This window comes from Apodemus sylvaticus, chromosome 20 (assembly GCF_947179515.1).
Source record: "Apodemus sylvaticus chromosome 20, mApoSyl1.1, whole genome shotgun sequence".
Classification (NCBI taxonomy): domain Eukaryota; kingdom Metazoa; phylum Chordata; class Mammalia; order Rodentia; family Muridae; genus Apodemus; species Apodemus sylvaticus.
Genome location: NC_067491.1, coordinates 57,075,754 through 57,099,274, shown reverse-complemented (window position 1 = coordinate 57,099,274; position 23,521 = coordinate 57,075,754). Strand labels below are relative to the sequence as shown.

The 23,521-nt window shown below is 38.3% G+C and overlaps 1 protein-coding gene across 1 annotated transcript in view; it reads left to right on the top strand.

Annotated features, from left to right (window-relative positions):
- Window positions 1-10,620, top strand: part of LOC127670806 (vomeronasal type-2 receptor 116-like) — a 60,326-nt gene extending 49,706 nt beyond the window's left edge. Inside the window, exon 6 of the mRNA XM_052165337.1 lies at window positions 9,692-10,620. Coding sequence (XP_052021297.1) covers window positions 9,692-10,620 — 929 coding nt within the window. The remainder of the gene's footprint in view (window positions 1-9,691) is intronic.
- Window positions 10,621-23,521: the final 12,901 nt, after the last annotated feature.

Genomic DNA, 23,521 nt, shown 5'->3' with positions numbered 1-23,521 from the left:
CCAGGTGACCCGGATGGCGGGCGTGCGCGTCCGCGCTCCGCGAAAGCACCGGGAGAGTCTGTTGTGCTAATAACCTCCTGGGCTGGTTGACACACAGATGGCCCACCAAGCCGCCCAGTTCTTGGGGTCAGTCCTGTGCCTTTTGGGGCCTAGACCCCCGTTTTGTTAGCCTCAGGCTACGCTTGTTAGCAGTCTCTGCCCTCCCGAGCACTCTGGCTCCTGTAGGCAAAATGGCGGCGCGTGCACCGGCCGGGGCAAAAAAAAAAACTCCTGGCTGGGTTGGCGCCCCGATGGCCACTCGAACAGCCCAGGGCCTGGGTGCAGGCCAACGCCCGTCTGGCTCAGACCCCTGCGGTGTTGGGCCTAGGATTATGTTTGTGTACCTCAGTCTGACCGATCTCTGGAGCCCGGGATCAAGATGGCGGTGAGTCTCTCCTGACTGGCGGGCAGCCGAGTTCTGAAGTGGCTTCCGTGCAGCGAAAGGCTCCGCAGAACCGCAGTTGCTTGCCGCCCGGCTGGTCAGCGAAGGTCAGTGGTCGTGGGCGCAGGGCCTAACTGGACCCTGTGTCGCCTTGGTTCCACTGCTGATGGCCCTTCAGCTGGAGCAGCCACTGCTCTCGATATATTTTTTATTTACATTTTGAATGATTTCCCCTTTTCTGGGCCCCTACTCCCCGAGTATTCATCAGTTGTAGGTGTTCTCTAGTAGAATTTTTGGAGTTATTTATGTTTATTATCATATTATCTGTCAAAAGCAATACTTTGACTTCTTTCTTTCTAATTTGTAGCCACTTGATCTGTTTTAGTACTCTGACTGTTCCAGCTACCACTTCAACCTCTGTATTGAATAGATTAGTGAGAGTGGACAACATTGTCTTGTCCCTGATCTTAGTGGAATTACCTAAGTTTCTGTCCATTTAATTTGATATTAGCTACTGGCTTTCAGTATGTGGGTTGTGTAAAATTTAAATATTTGACATATATCCCTGATTTTTCAAATACTTTAAAAATGAATTGATGTCACATTTTTTTATTTTAATTAATTTTTTACACTCCATATTTTATTCACCCCCATCTACTCACCAACTGTTCAGCATTTCATACTTCCTTCACACCCTCTGTCTCCACATGGAGGTCCAGAACCCCACCCTGCCTGACCTCTAAACTCCCTGAGGTCTCCAGTCTCTTGATGGTTAGGTGTATCATCTCATAACACTGACCCATCAGTCCGCTACTGTATGTGTATTGGGAGCTAGTATATGCTGCCTGTTTGGTGGTCCAGTGATCGAAGCATCACATAAGTCCAGATTAATTGAGACTGCTGGTCCTCCTACAGGATCGCTCTTCTCCTCAGCTTCTTTCAACCTTCTCTAGTTCAACAACAGGGGTCAGCTGCTTCTGTCTATTGGTTAGGTGCAAATATCTGCATCTGACTCTTTCTGCTGCTTGTTGGGATTTCCAGTGCTCTGTCAAGCTAGGAGGTTCCTTTTTTTGAATGAATTGGTATCACATTTTCATAATGCTTCCTTCAGCATTTAATGAGATGATCATTATGTTTTTTATTCTTCAGTTTTTTTATATGGCGAATCAGGCAGAAGGATTTTCATGTATTGAACCATCTTTGGATCTCAGGGATGAATCCTACTGAGTTAAGGTGTATGACATTTTTGATGTGTTCTTGCAATTGGTTTGTGAGTTTTGATTTTTATAGATACATTCTAGTATTTCTGCATCAATATGCATAAGTGAAATAGGTCCAAAATTATCTTTCTTTGTTGAGTCTGTGAAATTTGTGTATCAGTTTGACGGTGGACTCATAAAATGAGTTTGGCAGTGCTCCTGCTTCTATTTGGTGGGATAATCCGTGAAGCATTGGTTTTAGCTCTCCTTTAAAAGTCTGGGAGAATTCTGTAATAAAACCACCTGGCCCTGGGTATTTTTTATTTGATATATTTTTTATTTACATTTCAAATGATTTCCCATTTTCTGGTCCCCCACTACCCAAAAGTCCCATAAGCCCTATTCCCTTCCCCTGTTCTCCCATCCACCCCTTCCCAATTCCCTGTTCTGGTTTTGCCATATACTGCTACACTGAGTCTTTCCAGAACTAGGAGCCACTCCTACATTCTTCTTGCACATCATTTGATGTGTGGATTATGTTTTGGGTATTCCAATTTTCTAGGGTATTTTTAATCAAGAGACATTTCATGACTGCTTCTCTCTCTTTTTTTTTTTTAGGGTTTTATAGATATTTGTATACCTGATCTTGACTTAACTTTAGTAAGTGTGGAATTTGTTTAGAAATTCAGCCAGTTCATTAAACGTTTCCAGTTTTGTGGAGTATAAACTTTGCAGTAAGCTAACACTTTTTTTTTTCTTGTCTGTGTTTTTGCCTCCCTTTTCATTTCTGATTTTATTTATTTATATATAGTTATTTATGTTTAATTAGATGTTTTCTTTACTTACATTTCAAACGTTATCCCCTTTCCTCATTTCCCCTCTGAAAACGCCCTATTCCATCGCCCCTCCCCCTGCTCACCAACCTACACACTCATGCTTCCTTGTCCTGGCATTCTCCTATACTGAGGCATCGAATCTTCTCAGGACCAAGGGACTCTCCTCCCTTTGATGTCCAACAAGGCCATCCTCTGCTACATACGAAGCGGGAACCATGGGTTCCTCCATGTGTACTCTTTGGTTGGTGGTTTAGTCCCTGGGAGCTCTGGGGTGTTCTGGTTGGTTCATATTGTTGTTTCTCCTATGGGGCTACAAGTTCCTTCAGCTGCTTGGGTCCTTTCTCTAGGTCCTCCATTGGAGACCTTATGATCAGTTCAATGGTTTTCTGAGATCATCCACCTCTGCATTTGTCAGGTACTGGCAGAGCCTCTCAAGAGACAGCTATTTCGGGCTACTGTCAGCAAGTGCTTGTTGGCATCCACAATAGTGATTGGGTTTGGTGACTATATATGGGATTGATCTCTCTGTGGGGCATCTCTCTCTGGAAGGTCTTTCATTCAGGCTCTGCTCACACTTGGTCTCTTTATCTCCTCCCATGGTCACTTTGTGCCCCCTTCTAAGAAGGACCAAAGTATTCACACTTTGGTGTTCCTTCTTCTTGAGCTTTGTTTGGCTGGGAATTGTATCTTAGGTATTCTGAGCTTCTATGCTAATATCCACTTATCAGTGAGCACATACCATGTGTGTTCTTTTGTGATTGGGTTATCTCACTTGGGATGATATCTTCTGCTTCCATTCATTTCCCTAAGAATTTCAAAATTAATAAATTCATTGTTTTTAATAGCTGAATAGTGTATTCTATTGTGTAAATGTACCACATTTTCTGTATCCATTCCAGTGTTGAGGAACATGTAGGTTCTTCCCAGCTTCTGGCTGCTATGAACATAGTGTAGCATGTGTCCTTATTACATGTTGGAGAATCATCTGGGTATATGCCCAGCAGTGGTAAAGCTAGGTCATCAGGTAATACTATGTCCAATTTTCTGAGGAAACAGCAAACTGACTTCAGAGTGGTTGCACCAGCTTGCAGTCCCACCAGCAGTGTGTGTGTGTGGGGTGTTCCTCTTTCTCCACATCCTTGCCAGCATCTGCTGTCACTTGAGTTTTTGATCTTAACCATTCTTACTGGGGTGAGGCAGAAATTCAGGGTTGTTTTGATTTGCATTTCCCTGATGACTAAGGATCTTGAATATTTCTTTAGGTGTTTCTCAGTAAGAGAATGAAATTACAATAAAATAATATCCTACACAGTAATCACCAACAATATAAAGTATCTTGATGTGACTCTAACCAAACAAGTCAAAGATCTGTATGACAAGAACTTCAAGTCACTGAAGAAAGAAATTGAAGAAGCCTCAGAAGATGGAAAGATCTCCCATGCTTGTGGATTGGCAGGATTAATATAGTAAAAAATGACCATCTTTTCAAAAGCAATATACAGATTAAATGCTGTCCCCATCCAAATTCCAACTCAATTTTTCAGAGTTAGAAAGAGCAATTCTCAAATTCATCTGGCCTAACAAAAAACCCAGGATAGTAAAAATGATTCTCAAAAATAAAAGAACTTCTGTGGGAATCCAGCATCCTGGACCTCAAACTGTACTACAGAGCAACAGTGTTTAAAAAGTGAATGGTAAACTGGTACAGTGACAGATTGGTAGATCAGTGCAATGGAATTGAAGACCCAGAAATGAAACAACACACCTATGGTCACTTGATGTTTGACAAAGTAGGTAAAACCATCCAGTGAGAAAAAGATTATCATTTCATCAAATGGTTATGGTTTAACTGGTGATCAGCTTGCAGAAGAATGCAAATTGATCCATTATTATCTCCTTGTACAAAGCTCAAGTTCAATTGGATCAAGGACCTCCACATAAAACCAGATCCACTGAAACTAATAGAAGAGGAAGTGTGGAAGAGCCTCGAGCACATGGACACAGGGGAAAATTTCCTGAACAGAGCACCAATAACTTATGCTCTAAGATAAAGAATTGGCAAATGGGACTTCATAAAATTACAAAGTTTCTGTAAGACAAAGGACACTGTCAATAGAACAAACACAATGGCAACCAACAAATTGAGAAAAGATCTTTACCAACCGGATATCCAGTAGAGGTCTAATATCCAATGTACACAAAGAATTTAAGAAGTTAGATTCCAGAGAACAAAAGAAACCTATTAACAATGGGGTACAGAGCTAAACAAAGAATTCTCAAGTGTGGGTTTTATTTATTTAGATACGATTGCTATGTAGTTAATATGGTGAGATTTTGTCTATCTTATTGATTTTCTCGATGAACTAGTTCTTGTCTTCATTGATTAATTTTATTCCTTTTGCTCTAACTGATTGATTTCAGCCCTGATTTGATTATTTCCTCTTCTTGCCTCCTCTTCCTTGTATTTCATTTTTCTAGAGCTCTCACATATATGTTTAAATTACTCTTTTGAGAATTTTCAAATTAAATTCTTTATAAAGACACTCAGTGCAGTGATCCTTCCTCTTAGCACTATTTTTACTGTTTCCCAAGAATTTGGGTTTGCTGTGCTTTGTTTTTATTGAAATCTAAAAATTTCTTTATTTCTCCCCTAATCCAGAGATCATTGAGTAATGAGTTCTTCAGTTTTCATGAGTGTTTAGGTTTCATGGTATTTCTGTTGTTGAAGTCCAAATTTCCTCCAAGGTTCTCTCATAACAGAAAAAATGATATTTCAATTTTCTTGTATCCATGAACGATGCTTTGTGACTGATTATCTGGTAAATATTGGGGGGAAGAATCCATTAGGTGCTGAGAAGACAGTATATTCTTTTGTGTTTGTGTGAAATATTCTCTAGATGCCTTTTAAGTGCATTTGATTCATAATGTCTGTAAGTTTTGTTATTTCTCTGTTTAGTTTCTGACTAAATAACATGTCAATTGGTGAAAACAGGGTGTTGAAATTAACCACTAGTAATGATCAGAGTTTGACATGTGGTTCAAGCTTTATCAATGTTTCATTTACAAATGTTCATGCCTTTGAACTGGAGGCATGCATGTTGAGAATTGAAATACCATCTTAGTAGATTTTTCCTTTGCTGAGTATGAATTATCCATTCCCATCTCCTTTTATTAATTTTAGTTGGAAGTTTATTTTAATAAGTATAAGAATGATTATTTCAGCTTACTTCTAGGGCTTTTTGTCCTGGAAATTTTTTTCAGAACTTACTCTAAGGTAATGTCTATTGGTATTGCTGAGTTGTTTGTTTTATACAGCAAAATGAAAGCATCTTAGTCAGGGTTTCTATTCCTGCACAAACATCATGACCATGAAAGAAGTTGGGGAGGAAAGGGTTTATTCAGCTTACACTTCCACACAGCTGTTGATCACTAAAGGAAGTCAGGACTGGAACTCAAGCAGGTCAGGAAGCAGGAGCTGATGCAGAGGCCATGGAGGGATGTTACTTTTGGGCTAGCATCCCTGGCTTTCTCGGCCTGCTTTCTTATGGAAAGCAAGACTACCAGCCCAGGGATGGCAACACTGACAAGGGGCCCTTCCCTGTAATCACTAATTGAGAAAATGCCCCACAGCTGGATCTCATGGAGCCATTTTCTCAAATGAAGCACCTGTCTCTGTGTAAGTTCAACCTGTGTCAGGTTGACACACAAAACCAGCCAGTAGAGATAGTTCCTGTTTTTGTACTTGTTCTGTTAGTCTGTGTCATTTATTGAGAAATTGAAAATCCATAGATGGTGAGAAATATTAATGATCAGTGTTTTTTCATCCCTATTATTTGATGTTGGTGTTGCGTGTATATGGGTTTGTGTGTGTTTAAATTGATTTTCCTTGTATGGAATTACCTATTTCTTGTGTTTCCTTCAAATTAGCTATCATCTTTCTGTTGGAGTTTTCCTTCTAGCATTTTGTTTTAAGAATGGATTTTTGGATAGATATTGTTTAAATCCAGACTTGTCTTGAATTATGGTTGTTTACTCCATCTATTGTGATTGACAGTTTTGCTGGTTATAGGACTCTAGGTTGGCATGTGTGATGTTTTCATAGGTTTTAAGATATCTGTCCAGGCCCTTCAGTTTTTAGAGAATCTATTGAAAATGCACAATTCTAACAGGTCTGCCATGGAATGATACCTGGTCTTTTCCCTCAGTGCTTAGTCTTTCTTAGTCCTCTACATTCTGGATTTTCATTATTTTGTTGAGGGAGGACTTTTCTGGCCCACTCTATTTTGTGTTACACAAGCATCTTTTATGTTTATACGTATATCTCTCTTTACATTGTGATTTTTTCTAATATAATTTTGTTGAAAATACTTTCTCACCCTGGGATCTGGGACTCTTTACCTTCTACTATTCTGATCATTCTAAGGTTACTTGTTTTCTTTGTATTTCAGATTTCTTGGGTGTTTTATTTCAGGGATATATTAGCGTTAACATTTTCTTTTACTGATGTGCCAGTTTCTATTTCTGTATGCCTGAGATTCTCTCCTACATCCTTTCATCTTATTGGTGATACTTGCATTTGTTGTTCTGTAAGCTTCTTTAGGTTTTCCATCTGCAGTTTACCCTCAGTTTGTATTTTCATTCTGGCTTCTATTTCCACTTTCATTTCCTGAACAGCTTTACTTACTTCCCTGGTTAACTGTAGTTTCTGCTATTACTCTAAGAGATTTATTTGTTTCCTCTGTAAAGTCCTATATTTGTCTGATTGTGTTTTCCTTTTCTTTTTTAAGCATTTTATTCCTTTCCTCTTTAACAGCCTCTATCATCTTCATAAGACTGGATTTAAGGGCACCGTGGTTCAGTTGTGTTAAGATTTGCAGGGCTTGCTGTTGTAGAGTAAGTTTGCCCTGTTGGTGTCATAATATTCTGGAATTTTGTTGTTTGAGTTAGTTTCATGCCTTTAGCCATCTAGATGTTTTTTTTTAATAATAAAACAACAAATAAAACAATAAATAATTCGACAACATAAGGAGGTCAAAGGGATACAAATTGGAAAGGAAGAAGTCAAACTATCATTATTTGCAGATGACATGATAGTCTACCTAAGTGACCCAAAAAACTCCACTAGAGAACTCCTACAGCAATCTAGATGTTTTAGTCACTGCATGTTCTTGTTATGATATATATTGGGATGATGGCTAACCACCGTGATCTTGGTGTGATAGTCCCCTGGTGTATATTTTGGTGCTATATGGTTCTGGAATAGCAGGTCTTAAAAAGATGGCAAGAGTCTTGGCAGAAAATTTTATATTTGGCAGGGACGATCTCCTCAGAGCCATGCCTGACAAAGTTTTTTGGGCAGGGACAATTAGAGAAGGAAAGAAATCTAAATGTTTTGGTTCTGGATCAACAGTCTTGATGAACCTGGGCAGAGATGTAGTGGGAGAATAGAAGTCTGGTGCAGATTTCTGGATAATTATATTTCCTCATCTATTAATTTCCATTATTTGACTGTAAAATATTTTATATAAGGTATTTCTCTGCTACATATAGACTACCTAATTGCCTGTTAATTCGGTTATAGTTCCTGTATGCAGATTGAAGACATATAAATTTCACTTATGAATTTAATGTGGTAGTAGAAGGACCACTTCAACTGTCTCCCCAAAATGCATTTTTTTATTACAGACTGAAGTTCAGACACTTTAGAGATATGTACATTTGGAGGGATGGAATAGAATAAAGGTTTAGACCTACATCACAGTATCAGATTGCATTGATTAAAAATACAGCTACATATATGTTGAACACTCAAAAGTTAAAGAAATTACTGATCAAAGGAATTTGAATACAGGGAAATATAATAAACATATATTTCAAGACAAACCATACGCCTTATACGAAATAAATTTTGTCTTATAGATCAGTTGCCATAAATTAATGAATATTGTTTATAAGATATAATATTAAAAGCTAGTATAACACAGCAACAAATATAATCTAACAACACAGCAGAACAGATTTATGTAAAATTGTTACATTAGCATGAATAGTCACATTGAGAAAATGTTAACTATTTGACAGGAGAGTTTAAGAAAGCATAGGAAAACAGTAAACTAATAGCCACGAAATTATCTCAATTTGAAAAGGAATTTACATCCCCTACTCTACCCTTAATTTCATCACAGAACCCAGTAGTAGTTAAAAGAGAAAAGGCCTACTAACTTTTCTCAAACATCCATATATTCACTATAATACCTGTGAGAACTTCCTTCCATCAAAAATGAAAGGGGCTGGGGAAAGATAAGGAATGGTTTGAAGACATATTTAGTAGTTTCCAACCAACATCACATGAGAAGAAAATATTTTCAAACTGAAAAAAAATTTATAAATAAAAATGAATTTGTGTCATATATCCCAGACTAAAAAATCATTTTACATAAGAAATTCAATGAAAAATGTTTATTTCAAAATTGAATTCGCATCTTCTATTGGAAATTTAGAAATATTTTTTGAGAACTGGCATAAAAATTGAATTAGTTATTGCAATGTAATTTGGTATTTTCTAGTTTGAAAATAATGCTTCAACTGTATTACAAAATATGAATAAAAGAGAGGTAAAAAGCAAAAAAAAAAGAATACTTCCATATACAACTAAAATAAATAGGCTCTAGGTATGAGATTTTATGGGTGTTTTCATTGTCAATTTGACACAATCAAGATTTATGTAATAAAAGAAAATCCACAATTGAAAATCCTTTGAAGGGCTGGACTGTAGCAAAAAGTTTTGTACATCCTCATGTTTAGTGGTTGCTGTGGGCTGCGCTGCCTCACTGGGTTGGTGCAGTTCTGAGGAGGTGATCACAAGCTACATAACAAAGCAGGTCAGGGAAAATAGTAGAGGCAGGGCAGGCAGCACCACATCCCAGTGGACTCACCTTCAGTTCTTACCTCCTTATCCTCCCTTCAGTTCCTGCATGGTTTCCTCAGTGATATATTTATAATGTATAATGTGAAAAATACCCTTTTCTCCAGAAAAGGATACTCTTCATGGGGTTTTTGGAAAGAAGTATAAACCTTAACTTGTGTGATTATTTACTTTAGAATACTCATATCTCTATACCAGAAGTGAAAAGGGAGCATGCTTGTAATAACAATCCAATTAGTTTGAAGCATAAAATGTAGTAGGAAAAAGGGAAACTTGACTATGCATTCATGATCAACTTCATTTCCACCAGGTATGGATCAGTGTGTGCACTGTCCAGAAACTCATTATACAAATGCAGAGAAGACACACTGCCTGGAGAAAACTGTCACCTTTCTGGCCTATGAGGATCCCTTGGGGAAGGGACTCACACTCGTGTCCCTTGGATTTTCTACTCTCACAGCTCTTACTATTGGAGTCTTTGTAAACCACAGAGACACTCCAATAGTCAAGGCCAATAACAGATCTCTCAGCTACATCCTGCTCATCACTCTGACCCTCTGTTTCCTCTGTCCATTGCTCTTCCTTGGTCTTCCAAACACAGCCACATGTATCCTGCAACAGAACGTGTTTGGATTTCTGTTCACTGTGACTCTATCCACTGTGTTGGCCAAAACCATCACTGTAGTTATGGCCTTCAAGATTACAGCTCCAGGAAGAAAGATCAGATGGTTGCAGATATCACAGGTCTCTAAATGTGTCATTCCAGCTTGCACTCTGATACAAGTACTTCTCTCTGGCATATGGCTGGGTACATCACCTCCATTTATTGACATGGATGCTCACTCTGAACAGGGACACATCATCATTCTTTGCAACAAGGGCTCAGCTGTTGCCTTCCACTGCGCTCTGGCCTACCTGGGAGTCATGGCCTTGGATAGTTACCTCATGGCTTTCTTGTCCAGGAACCTTCCTGACACATTTAATGAATCCAAGTCCATGGCTTTCAGCATGCTTGTGTTCTGCAGTGTATGGGTCATGTTCCTCCTTGTCTACCACAGCACCACTGGGAAGGTCAGGGTAGCTATGGAAATGTTCTCTATCCTGGCTTCCAGTGCAAGCATTCTAATTGTAATCTTTGTCCCTAAGTGCTACATTGTTTTGTTTAGGCCAGAATTAAACACACTTCCTCGTAACAGGGATGAAAGACACCACAGGGGCAAATATTTACTTAAAACATAGTTCACATGATTCTTCATCTAAACTGAATTTTACTGGATCTCTACCGTTCTGACAATCACATATTAGGTCACATGTTTTTCCTGTGATGGCTTTGTGGGTATGGCTTCTTCTCACCAGATATTATATTCTGAGCTTAATTCCCTGGAACCTCATGATGAAGTAAGGAATTGATTTTCGGAAGTTGGGCTAGTGCATTTCCAGTCCCCAAAATAAGTAAACATTTGTAATATAAATTTAGAAAACCCTTTTGAAAACAATCATAATATTGAGATATGATTGCATGAGCTCTTATTGTTTCCACTGACTTAAATTATTAATTTTTCCTATTGAAATCTCTCACATTTTGCAGTAAGGACACTCTATTCACCAAATCATGTGATGGTCCTGGGGCTTTTTCTCTAAGTTCTTATTTCTAAATCATATTAATTACTTCAACCAGTGGTGTTTTTTTCTTTAAAGGACCTTTTCATTTCTCCCAGTGCTGACTATGCAATGTCTTTCTGGTGGCATTGATTTCTAACAGTTTCACATGTCATGAATTTCACACAGTTTGACTGCCACATAAAACTTCATACCTCAACATTCCTCATAAATTTTCATATTTTCAAATCTTTCAGTACTGTTCTTATTTCAAATGAAGTCCTGAAACAGCAATCAGCAGAAACCATGGCATAGCTAAATGTGACTCATCTTGATGTCTGTCCTGCTAAATAACCAATTAGTTCTCTGAGTCTGAGGTCAGCATCATGTGGGCGAATCCCTGACACTGTTCACATTATGTGCAATGTGTAACATGATTACATTGACCAATAAAATTCTTGTTCCTCTGGAACCATAAGTTAATTGTGACATCACTCTAACCATTATTCACTACCTTCTTATCCAAAATTATGAAAAGTGTCCTTTAAACTCTTCCCACCACATTTTGAAAATTTTGTGTATCTCAAAATCTAAAATTATTTCTTGACACCATATGAGGATAACAGTGGATTAAATCCTGAGTCTTTGCAAAGAAACAATGTGCTCTAAAAATTATGCATAATTTTTAGCACATAGAATTCTTTACTTTTAAAATCTATTCAAAATGTGGGCATGTAACCCACATTTTTCATACTAAGTTAGCAGACCACTTACCCAAAACTCACAAAGGTAATGGTTTGCTCCTAACATGAATTAAAATTTGCTTGACCATCTTAAACTTGTGGTTCATGAGCTCTATAACTCTGTGAACCTTTAATATATTCCCAAATATTCTGGTTACTCCAATCATAAAATTATTTTCATGGATAATTCATCACAATAATTCTGCTACCATTATGAATCATTAAATAATTATCTCCTGATTCAAAGGTATTTGGTGACTCTTGTGAAGAGTCCTGTGAACACAGAGGGGACATGACTCAAAGGTTGAGAATCACTGCTCTCACTGAAGTTATAGTAATTTCAGAACTTCAAAGGCATCTTTCTTTACTTTCAAAGGAAAATAAACTAACTCCATTATACTCTCGTTTTCTTCCCTCCTTCTTCCTTCTTTCCTTCCTTCACTCCTTCCTCTCTGCTTCCTCTCCTATGTTTTTCCTTTTCTACTGATAAAATCTTCCTTGAAGCCAAAATTATCTGTCTTCAACTAAAAGCTACTTGTCTAGATAACCATCAGGAGCTTTGGCAGTCTAAATCTTTTAGGGGAATATTTTTTATTCTCTCTGAACCAAAGACTGCTATTAATAACTATAATGGACTCATTTATTTACTGTACTTTAATTCAGTTTAAACATTTATTACCAACTCACATATTCAACAACCATTGGCAACTTATCCCTTTTGTTAAAAATTGATTTTTTTCTTAAACAAAATATCCCGATTACAGTTTTATCCCACTCTAATCTTCCCAGTTTCTCTCTACTCTCATCCCTTCTGGATCTAGTCCATTTCTTTTTCTCATTAGAAAAGAATAGGATTCTACAAGATAAATACAAAGCATAGTAGCAAATCATATTAAGAAAAAAAGTCCATCTCATTGGACTAGGACAAGGCAAATCAACCTAAGGAAAGGAGACTAAAAGAATTCTTTTTTATATTAATTATTTTAATTGTAAACACAGATATTTACAGTTAAGGGTCTTTATGGAATGTAGAGTTTCATGATATTTAACAGATGTCCTAGAAAGGTTGAGACTCAGTCTCATATCTGTTTTATGATATAATTAGAAATTGTACTTAGCAAGTCTCTTTGTGATTATTTGTTCTAGTGGTAAAGCTACCAATGGTACTTCATATTTTTTATTTATTATTATCAGTATTATTACTAGTCCCCAATTTATTTTTACAGTTCAGTCTCTATCCCTTTCCCACTCTGCCCTCTGACCTTTCCTCACCCCATTCCTCCACCACAGTCTCCAAGGGAATGGCCCAACCTCCAACTCCCCCACCCCTACCACACACCATCAGGCCTACACATTTCCTGGGACCTCAAGTCTCTCAAGTGATAGGTGCGTCTACTCTCAGTGAGGCCATTTCAGTGAGTCCTCATTGTGTGTGTGTGTGTGTGTGTGTGTGTGTGTGTGTGTGTGTGTGTCTGTGTCTGTGTGTCTGTGTGTCTGTGTGTGTATGAGGGGCTTTGGGCCAGCTAGTGTATGCTGCCTGCTTGGCAGTTCATTGTCTGAGAGATCTGGAGGATCCGGGTTTATTGAGACAACTGGTCTTCCTATGGCTCACACTCCTCTTCAATTATTCCAGCCTTTCCCTAATTCAGCTGCATCTTAGGATCAATAATAGTGTCAGGCTTGGAGCCTCCCCTTCAGATAGGGTCCAATTTGGACTTGTCACGGGACCTTCTTTCTCTCAATCTCTTCTCCATTGTTGTGCCTGCAGTTCTTTCAGACAGGAACAATCCTGGGTCAGCATTTTTCACTGTGGGACAGCAACCCTATGCCTCCACTTGATCCCTGTATTTCTACCAGAGGTAGAGTCTTTTTCTAAAAGATTTACTTATTTATTATATGTAAGTACACTATAACTGTCTTCAGACACACCAGAAGAGGACGCTGGATCTCATTATGGATGGTTGTGAGCCACCATGTGGTTGCTGGGATTTGAACTCAGGACTGTCAGAAGAACAGTCAGTGCTCTTAACCACTGAGCCATCTCTCCAGCCCCCCAGAGGTAGAATCTACAACTTCCCTCTCCCCACTTTTGGACATTTCATCTAAGGTCCTTTCCTTTGTGTCTTGAGATTCGCTCATACCACGTCTCTGGTATGTTCTAGAGGGTCTCCCAACCTCCTAGCTCCTGAGATTGCATATTTCCATTTATTATGCTGGCCCTCTGGGCTTCACTACCACTCCTCTCACCCCCACAATATCTGATCATGTTTCCATTTTCCCTGACCAACCCCCCATCTCTTCCACCCAGTTTACTTTGTCCCTCTGTCCTCTGTTTCTTCTCCCTCCTGAGTGAAAATGAAGCATTTTAAGTCAGGCGGTGGTGGCGCACGCCTGTAATCCCAGCACTTGGGAGGCAGAGGCAGAGGCAGAGGCAGGCAGATTTCTTAGTTTGAGGCAAGCCTGGTCTACAGAGTGAGTTCCAGGACAGCCAGGGCTACACAGAGAAACCCTGTCTCAAAAAAAAAAAAAAAAGAAAAAAAAAAGAAAATGAAAATGAAGCATCTTCACTTGGGCCCTTTGGCTTCTTAAACTTGAGTTCTCTGGATTGTATCCTGGGAATTCTGTATATTTTTGGCTAATATCTGCTTATTAGTGAGTACATGCCATTCATGTCCTTTGGGGTATGAGATACCTCACTCAACATGATATTTCCCTGTTCCATTCATTTGCTTGCAAAACTCATGATGCCCTCATTCTTTTTTTTTTATTCGATATAATTTATTTACATTTCAAATGGTTTCCCCTTTTCTAGCCTCCCCCCCCCACTCCCCGAAAGTCCCGTAAGCCCCCTTCTCTTCCCCTGTCCTACCTCCCACCCCTTCCCAGTTCCCCGTTCTGGTTTTGCCGAATACTGTTTCACTGAGTCTTTCCAGAACCAGGGACCGCTCCTCCTTTCTTCTTGTATCTCATTTGATGTGTGGATTATGTTTTGGGTATTCCAGTTTTCTAGGTTAATAACCACTTATTAGTGAGTGCATACCATGATTCACCTTTTGAGTCTGGGTTACCTCACTTAGTATGATGTTCTCTAGCTCCATCCATTTGCCTAAGAATTTCATGAATTCATTGTTTCTAATGGCTGAATAGTACTCCATTGTGTAGATATACCACATTTTTTGCATCCACTCTTCTGTTGAGGGATACCTGGGTTCTTTCCAGCATCTGGCAATTATAAATAGGGCTGCTATGAACATAGTAGAGCATGTATCCTTATTACATGGTGGGGAATCCTCTGGGTATATGCCCAGGAGTGGTATAGCAGGATCTTCTGGAAGTGAGGTGCCCAGTTTTCGGAGGAACCGCCAGACTGATTTCCAGAGTGGTTGTACCAATTTGCAACCCCACCAGCAGTGGAGGAGTGTTCCTCTTTCTCCACACCCTCTCCAACACCTGCTGTCTCCTGAATTTTTAATCTTAGCCATTCTGACTGGTGAAAGATGAAATCTTAGGGTTGTTTTGATTTGCATTTCCCTAATGGCTAATGAAGTTGAGCATTTTTTAAGATGCTTCTCTGCCATCCGAAGTTCTTCAGGTGAGAATTCTTTGTTTAACTCAGTACCCCATTTTTTAATAGGGTTGTTTGGTTTTCTGGAGTCTAACTTCATGAGTTCTTTATATATATTGGATATTAGCCTTCTATCTGATGTAGGATTGGTGAAGATCTTTTCCCAATTTGTTGGTTGCCGATCTGTCCTCTTAATGGTGTCCTTTGCCTTACAGAAACTCTGTAACCTTATGAGGTCCCATTTGTCAATTCTTGCTCTTAGAGCATACGCTATTGGTGTTTTGTTCAGAAACTTTCTCCCTGTACCGATGTCCTCAAGGGTCTTCCCCAGTTTCTTTTCTATTAGCTTCAGAGTGTCTGGCTTTATGTGGAGGTCCTTGATCCATTTGGAGTTGAGCTTAGTACAAGGAGACAAGGATGGATCAATTCCCATTCTTCTGCATGCTGACCTCCAGTTGAACCAGCACCGTTTGTTAAAAAGGCTATCTTTTTTCCATTGGATGTTTTCAGCCTCTTTGTCGAGGATCAAGTGGCCATAGGTGTGTGGGTTCATTTCTGGATCTTCAATCCTGTTCCATTGATCCTCCTGCCTGTCACTGTACCAATACCATGCAGATTTTAACACTATTGCTTTGTAGTATTGCTTGAGGTCAGGGATACTGATTCCCCCAGATTTTCTTTTGTTGCTGAGAATAGTTTTAGCTATCCTGGGTTTTTTGTTGTTCCAGATGAATTTGATAATTGCTCTTTCTAACTCTGTGAAGAATTGAGTTGGGATTTTGATGGGTATTGCATTGAATCTGTATATTGCTTTTGGCAAAATGGCCATTTTAACTGTATTGATTCAACCGATCCATGAGCATGGGAGGTTTTCCCATTTTTTGAGGTCTTCTTCCATTTCCTTCTTCAGAGTCTTGAAGTTCTTGTCATACAGATCTTTCACATGTTTCGTAAGAGTCACCCCAAGATACTTTATATTGTATGTGGCTATTGTGAAGGGGGTCATTTACCTAATTTCTTTCTCAGCCTGCTTATCCTTTGAGTATAGGAAGGCCACTGATTTGCTTGAGTTGATTTTATAACCTGCCACTTTGCTGAAGTTGTTTATCAGCTGTAGGAGCTCTCTAGTGGAGTTTTTTGGGTCACTTAGGTAGACTATCATGTCGTCTGCAAATAGTGATAGTTTGACTTCCTCCTTTCCAATTTGTATCCCTTTGACCTCCTTATATTGTCGAATTGCCCGAGCTAGTACCTCAAGTACAATATTGAAAAGATAAGGAGAAAGGGATGATGTCCTCATTCTTAACAGCTGAAGAGAATTCCATTGTGTAAATGAACCCTATTTTCTGTTTCTATTCTGTCGGTGTAGGACATCTGTGTTGGCTCAAGCTTCTGGCTATCAGAAATAAGGGTACTATGAACACAGTGATGCCCGTGCCCTGTGGAATAGTCACGTTCCTTTAGGGTGTATGCCCAGGAGTAGGATAACTGTGTCTTCAGGTGCATCTATTTCCAATTTTCTGAGGAACCTCCAGATTGATTTCCAGAGTAGTTCTTTCAGTTTGCAAGCCCACCAGCAACCAGGAGTGTTCCTCTCTCTCCAAATCCTCACCAACAGGTACTGTCCACTGAGTTTCTTCCTAGCCTTTGTGAATGGTGTAAGGTAGAATTGCAAGGCCATTAAGATTTGAATTTCCCTGATCACTAAGGAATTTGAACTTTTGTTTAAGTGCTTATCTGTCATTCAGGATTCCTCTGTTGTAAATTCTCTTTAGTTCTATACCCGAATTTTTTTATTGAGTTGTTTGGTTTTGTTGGAAGTTAGCTTCTTGAGTTCTTTATATATTTTGGATATTAGCCCTCTATCAGATTTGGAGTTAGTGAAGATTTTTTCCCCCAATTTGTAGGTTTCTGATTTTTCCTATTGACTATGTACTTTGACTTGCAGAGGTTTTTCAGTTTCATTAGGTCCCATTTATCAATTCTTGATCTTAGAACCTGAACCATTGGAGTTCTGTTTAGGAAATTTTGTTCTGTGCCAATGTGTTTGAGGATCTTTTCCACTTTCTCTTATATTAGATTCTGTGTATCTAGTTTTATGTTGAGGTCCTTGATCCACTTGTAGTTGAGCTTTGTGTAATGTGACAAATATGTATGTATGTTCATCTTTCTATATACCAACTTCCAGTTAGACCAGCTCAATTTATTAAAGATGCTTTCCTTTATCCATTGTATATTTTTTACTTCTTTGTCAAAGATGAAGTGTGCATAAGCGTGCAGTTATATTTCTTAGTTTTCCATTCTGTTTCAATGATCAACCTGTCTGTGATGTACCAATACCATGCAGTTTTTATCACTATTGATCTGTAGTATAGATTTAGATCATGGGTAGTGATTGCCCCACACATTCTTTTATTGTTAAGAATTGTTTTTGCTATCCTGGCAGGTTTGTTTTTCCATATGAAATTTAGAATTGCTATTTCCATGTCTTTGATGAATTTTTTTTGAATTTTGATGTGGATTGAAATGAACCTTTACAATACTTTTGGTAGGATGGCCATTTTTACTATGTTTAAACTATCAATCCATGAGCATGGGGGATTACTCCATTTTCTGAGGTCTTTTTAGATTTCCTTCATGAAAGACTAGAAGTTCTGGACATACAGATCTTTCACTTGTTTGGTTAGAGTTACATGAAGATATTTTATATAATTTGTGACGATTTTGAAGGGCATTATTTTGATTATTTCTTTTTCAGCCCATTGATCATTTGTCTAAAGGAAGGATACTGATTTTTTGGAGTTAATTTTGTATCTGGACACTTTGCTAAAGTTGGTTATAAGTTGTACTAGTTCTCAGGTAGAAGTTTTGTGGATGTTTACATATACTATCATATCATTTGCAAATAGTGATACCTTGAATTCGTGCCAATTTGTATCCCTTTGATTTCCTTTTGTTGTTGTAGTTCTTGGGCTACACCTTCAATTACTATATTAAATAGATATGGGGAGAGTTGGCATCATTGTCCTTTTCCTGATTATGGTGGAATTGCTTCAAATTTCTCTCCATTAATTTGATATTGGCTGTTGGTTTGCTATATGTTACATTTATTTTGTTTAGGTATGTGCCTTGAATTCCGGTTCTCTCCATTATTTTAACATGAGGTTGTGTTGATTTTGTCAAATGCTTTTTCAACATCTAATGAGATGATCATGTGATTTTTTTCATTTAGATTGTTTATATACTTGATTAGGTTAATGTATTTTCACATATTGAATCAACCTTTCATCCCTGTGTTCTTGTATTCAGTTTCCTAGAATTATATTGAGTATTTTTTCATTGACATGCATAAGGGAAATTGGACTGAAGTTGTCTTTCTTTGTTGGGTCTCTGTGTGGTTTAGGTATCAGAGTAATTATGGAATCATAAAATGAACAAGGTTGTGTTTTTTTCTGCGTTTGCCTGAAGAAATAATTTCAGGAGTATTATTTTTATCTCTTCTTTGAAAGTGTGGTAGAATTCTACACTAAAGCCATCTGGGCCCTGAGCGGTTTTTGGTTGGGAAATTTAATTTTTTTTAAGTTTTTTTTTTATTTGATATATTTTTATTTACATTTCAAATGATTTCCCCTTTTCTTTTTTTTAATTTTTTTATTCGATATAATTTATTTACATTTCAAGTGATTTCCCCTTTTCTAGCCCCCCACTCCTGAAAGTCCTGCAAGCCCCCTTCTCTCCCCCTGTCCTCCCACCAACCCCTTCCTAATTCCCTGTTCTGGTTTTGCCCAATACTGCTTCACTGAGTCTTTCCAGAACAGGGGGCCACTCTTCCTTTCTTCATGTACCTCATTTGATATGTGGATTATGTTTTGGGTATTCCAGTTTTCTAGGTTAATATCCACTTATTAGTGAGTGCATACCATGATTCACCTTTTGAGTCTGGATTACCTCACTTAGTATGATGTTCTCTAGCGCCATCCATTTGCCTAAAAATGTCATAAATTCATTGTTTCTAATGGCTGAATAGTTCTCCATTGTGTAGATATACCATATCTTTTGCATCCACTCTTCTGTTGAGGGATATCTGGGTTCTTTCCAGCATCTGGCAATTATAAATAGGGCTGCTATGAACATAATAGAGCATGTATCCTTATTACATGGTGGGGAATCCTCTGGGTATATGCCTAGGAGTGGTATCTTCTGGAAGTGAGGTACCAATTTTCAGAGGAACCGCCAGACTGATTTCCAGAGTGGTTGTACCAATTTGCAACCCCATCAGCAGTGGAGGAGTGTTCCTCTTTCTCCACACCCTCTCCAACACCTGCTGTCTCCTGAATTTTTAACCTTTGCCATTCTGACTGGTGTAAGGTGGAATTTCAGGGTTGTTTTGATTTGCATTTCCCTAATGACTAATGAAGTTGAGCATTTTTTAAGATGCTTCTCCGCCATCCGAAGTTCTTCAGGTGAGAATTCCTTGTTTAACTCTGTACCCCATTTTTTAATAGGGTTGTTTGGTTTTCTGGAGTATAACTTCTTGAGTTCTTTATATATATTGGATATTAGCCCTCTATCTGATGTAGGATTGGTGAAGATCTTTTCCCAATTTGTTGGTTGCCGATTTGTCCTCTTGATGGTGTTCTTTGCCTTACAGAAACTTTGTAATTTTATGAGGTCCCATTTGTCAATTCTTGCTCTTAGAGCATACGCTATTGGTATTGTGTTCAGAAACTTTCTCACTGTACCGATGTCCTCAAGGGTCTTCCCCAGTTTCTTTTCTATTAGCTTCAGAGTGTCTGGCTTTATGTGGAGGTCCTTGATCCATTTGGATTTGAGCTTAGTACAAGGAGACAAGGATGGATCAATTCGCATTCTTCTGCATGCTGACCTCCCGTTGAACCAGCACTATTTGTTGAAAAGGCTATCTTTTGTCCATTGGATGTTTTCAGCCTCTTTGTCGAGGATCAAGTGGCCATAGGTGTGTGGGTTCATTTCTGGATCTTCAATCCTGTTCCATTGATACGCCTGCCAGTCACTGTACCAATACCATGCAGTTTTTAACACTATTGCTCTGTAGTATTGCTTGAGGTCAGGGATACTGATTCCCCCAGATTTTCTTTTGTTGCTGAGAATAGTTTTAGCTATCCTGGGTTTTTTGTTATTCCAGATGAATTTGATAATTGCTGTTTCTAACTCTGTGAAGAATTGTGTTTGGATTTTGATGGGTATTGCATTGAATCTGTATATTGCTTTTGGCAAAATGGCCATTTTAACTATATTGATCCTACTGATCAATGAGCATGGGAGGTTTTCCCATTTTTGAGATCTTCTTCCATTTCCTTCTTCAGAGTCTTGAAGTTCTTGTCATACAAATCTTTCATATGTTTGGTAAGATTCACCCCAAGATACTTTATACTGTTTATGGCTATTGTGAAGGGGGTCATTTCCCTAATTTCTTTCTCAGCCTGCTTATCCTTTGAGTATAGGAAGACCACTGATTTTCTTGAGTTGATTTTATAACCTGCCACTTTGCTGAAGTTGTTTTTCAGCTGTAGGAGTTCTCTAGTGGAGTTTTTTCAGTCATTTAGGCAGACTATCATGTCATCTGCAAATAATGATAGTTTGACTTCTTCCTTTCCAATTTGTATCCCTTTGACCTCCTTATGTTGTTGAATTGCCCGAGCTAGAACCTCAAGTACAATATTGAAAAGATAAGGAGAAAGGTGTCAGCCCTGTCTAGTCCCTGATTTTAGTGGGATTGCTTCAAGTTTCTCTCCATTTAGTTTGATGCCGGCTACCGGTTTGCTGTATATTGCTTTTACTATGTTTAAGTATGGGCCTTGAATTCCTGTTCTTTCCAAGACTTTAAGCATGAAAGGATGCTGAATTTTGTCAAATGCTTTTTCAGCATCCAATGAAATGACCATGTGCTTTTTTTCTTTGAGTTTGTTTATGTAGTGGATTGCATTGATGGATTTCCGTATATTGAACCAACCCTGTATTCCCAGGATAAAGCCTACTTGATCATGGTGGATGATCGTTTTGATGTGTTCTTGGATTTGGTTGGCAAGGATTTTATTGAGTATTTTTGCATCGATGTTCATAAGGGAAAATGGTCTGAAGTTCTCTTTCTTTGTTGGATCTTTGTGTGGTTTTGGTATCAGCGTAATTGTGGCTTCGTAGAAGGAATTGGATAGTTTTACTTCTGTTTCTATTTTTTGGAATAGTTTGAAGAGTATTGGTGTTAAGTCTTCTTTGAAGGTCTGATAGAATTCTGCATTGAAACCATCTGGTCCTGTGCTTTTTTTGGTTGGAAGACTTTCTATGACTCCTTCTATTTCTTTAGGCATTATGGGACTGTTTAGATGATCTATTTGGTCCTGATTTAATTTTGGTATTTGGTATCTGTCAAGGAAATTGTCCATTTCCGCCAGATTCTCCAGTTGTGTTGAGTACAGGCTCTTGTAGTAGGATCTGATGATTTTTTGGATTTCCTCAGTTTCCTTTGTTATATTTCCCTTTTCATTTCTAAGTTTGTTAATTTGGATACTTTCTCTGTGCCCTTTGGTCAGTCTGGCTAAGGGTTTAAGTATCTTGTTGATTTTCTAAAAGAACCAGCTCCTGGTTTTGTTGATTCTTTGTATGGTTCTCTTTGTTTCTACTTGATTGATTTCGGCCCTCAGTTTGATGATTTCCTGCCTTCTACTCCTCCTGGGTGAAATAGCTTCTTTTTGTTCCAGGGCTTTCAGGTGTGTCATTAAGCTGGTAATGTATGCTCTCTCCATTTTCTTTTTGGAGGCACTCAGGGCTATGAGTTTTCCTCTTAGCACTGCTTTCATTGTGTCCCATAGATTTGGGTATGTTGTGTTTTCATTTTCATTGTGTTCTAAAAAGTCTTTAATTTCTTTCTTTATTTCTTCCTTGACCAAGGTATCACTGAGTAGAATATTGTTCAGTTTCCATGTGTATGTGGGTTTTCTGTTGTTTTTGTTGCTATTGAAGACCACTTTTACTCCATAGTGATCTGATAGGATGCATGGGATTAGTTCTATCTTCTTATATTTGTTGAGGTCTGTCTTGTGACCAATTATATGGTCAATTTTGGAGAAGGTACCATGAGGTGCTGAGAAAAAGGTATATTCTTTTGCTTTAGGATAGAATGTTCTATATATATCTGTTAAATCTAGTTGGTCCAAAGCTTCAATTAGTTTCACTGTGTCCCTGCTTAGTTTCTGTTTTCCTGATCGGTCCATTGAGGAAAGTGCAGTGTTGAAGTCGCCCACAATTACTGTGTTAGGTGCAATGTGTGCTTTGAGCTTTAATAAAGTTTCTTTTATGAAAGAGGGTGTCCTTGCATTTGGAGCATAGATGTTCAGGATTGAGAGTTCTTCTTGTTGTATTTTTCCTTTGACCAGCAAGAAGAGTCCCTCAGAGTCTCTTTTGAAGACTTTGGGTTGAAAGTCAATTTTATCTGATATTAAAATGGCTACTCCAGCTTGTTTCCTGAGATCATTTGCTTGTAAAATTGTCTTTCAGCCTTTTACTCTAAGGTAGTGCTTGTCTTTGACCCTTAGGTGTGTTTCCTGTAAGCAGCAAAATGTAGGGTCCTGTTTACGTATCCAGTCAGTTAGTCTATGTCTTTTTATTGGGGCATTGAGTCCATTGATGTTAAGAGATATTAAGGAATAGTGATTGTTACTTCCTATCATTTTTGACGTTATTTTTTAAATTTGATTGGTTAACATCTTTTGGGTTTGATGAAAGGTTACTATCTTGCTTTTTCCAGGGTGAAGTTTCCCTCCTTGTATTGGTGTTTTCCTCCTATTATCCTTTGAAGGGCTGGGTTTGTGGATAGATATTGGGTAAACTTGGTTTTGTCATCGAATATCTTAGTTTTCCATCTACGGTGATTGAGAGTTTTGCTGGATATAGTAGTTTTGGCTGGCATTTGTGTTCTCTTAGGGTCTGCATGAGATCTGCCCAGGATTTTCTAGCCTTCATAGTCTCAGGTGAAAAGTCTGCTGTGATTCTGATAGGTCTTCCTTTATATGTTACTTGGCCTTTTTCTCTTCCTGCCTTTAATAATCTTTCTTTGTTTAGTACATATGATGTTTTAATTATTTTGTGACAGGAAGTATTTCTGTTATGGTCCAGTCTGTTTGGAGTTCTGTAGGCTTCTTGTATATTCATGGGCATCTCTCTCTTTAGGATAGGGAAGTTTTCTTCCATAATTTTA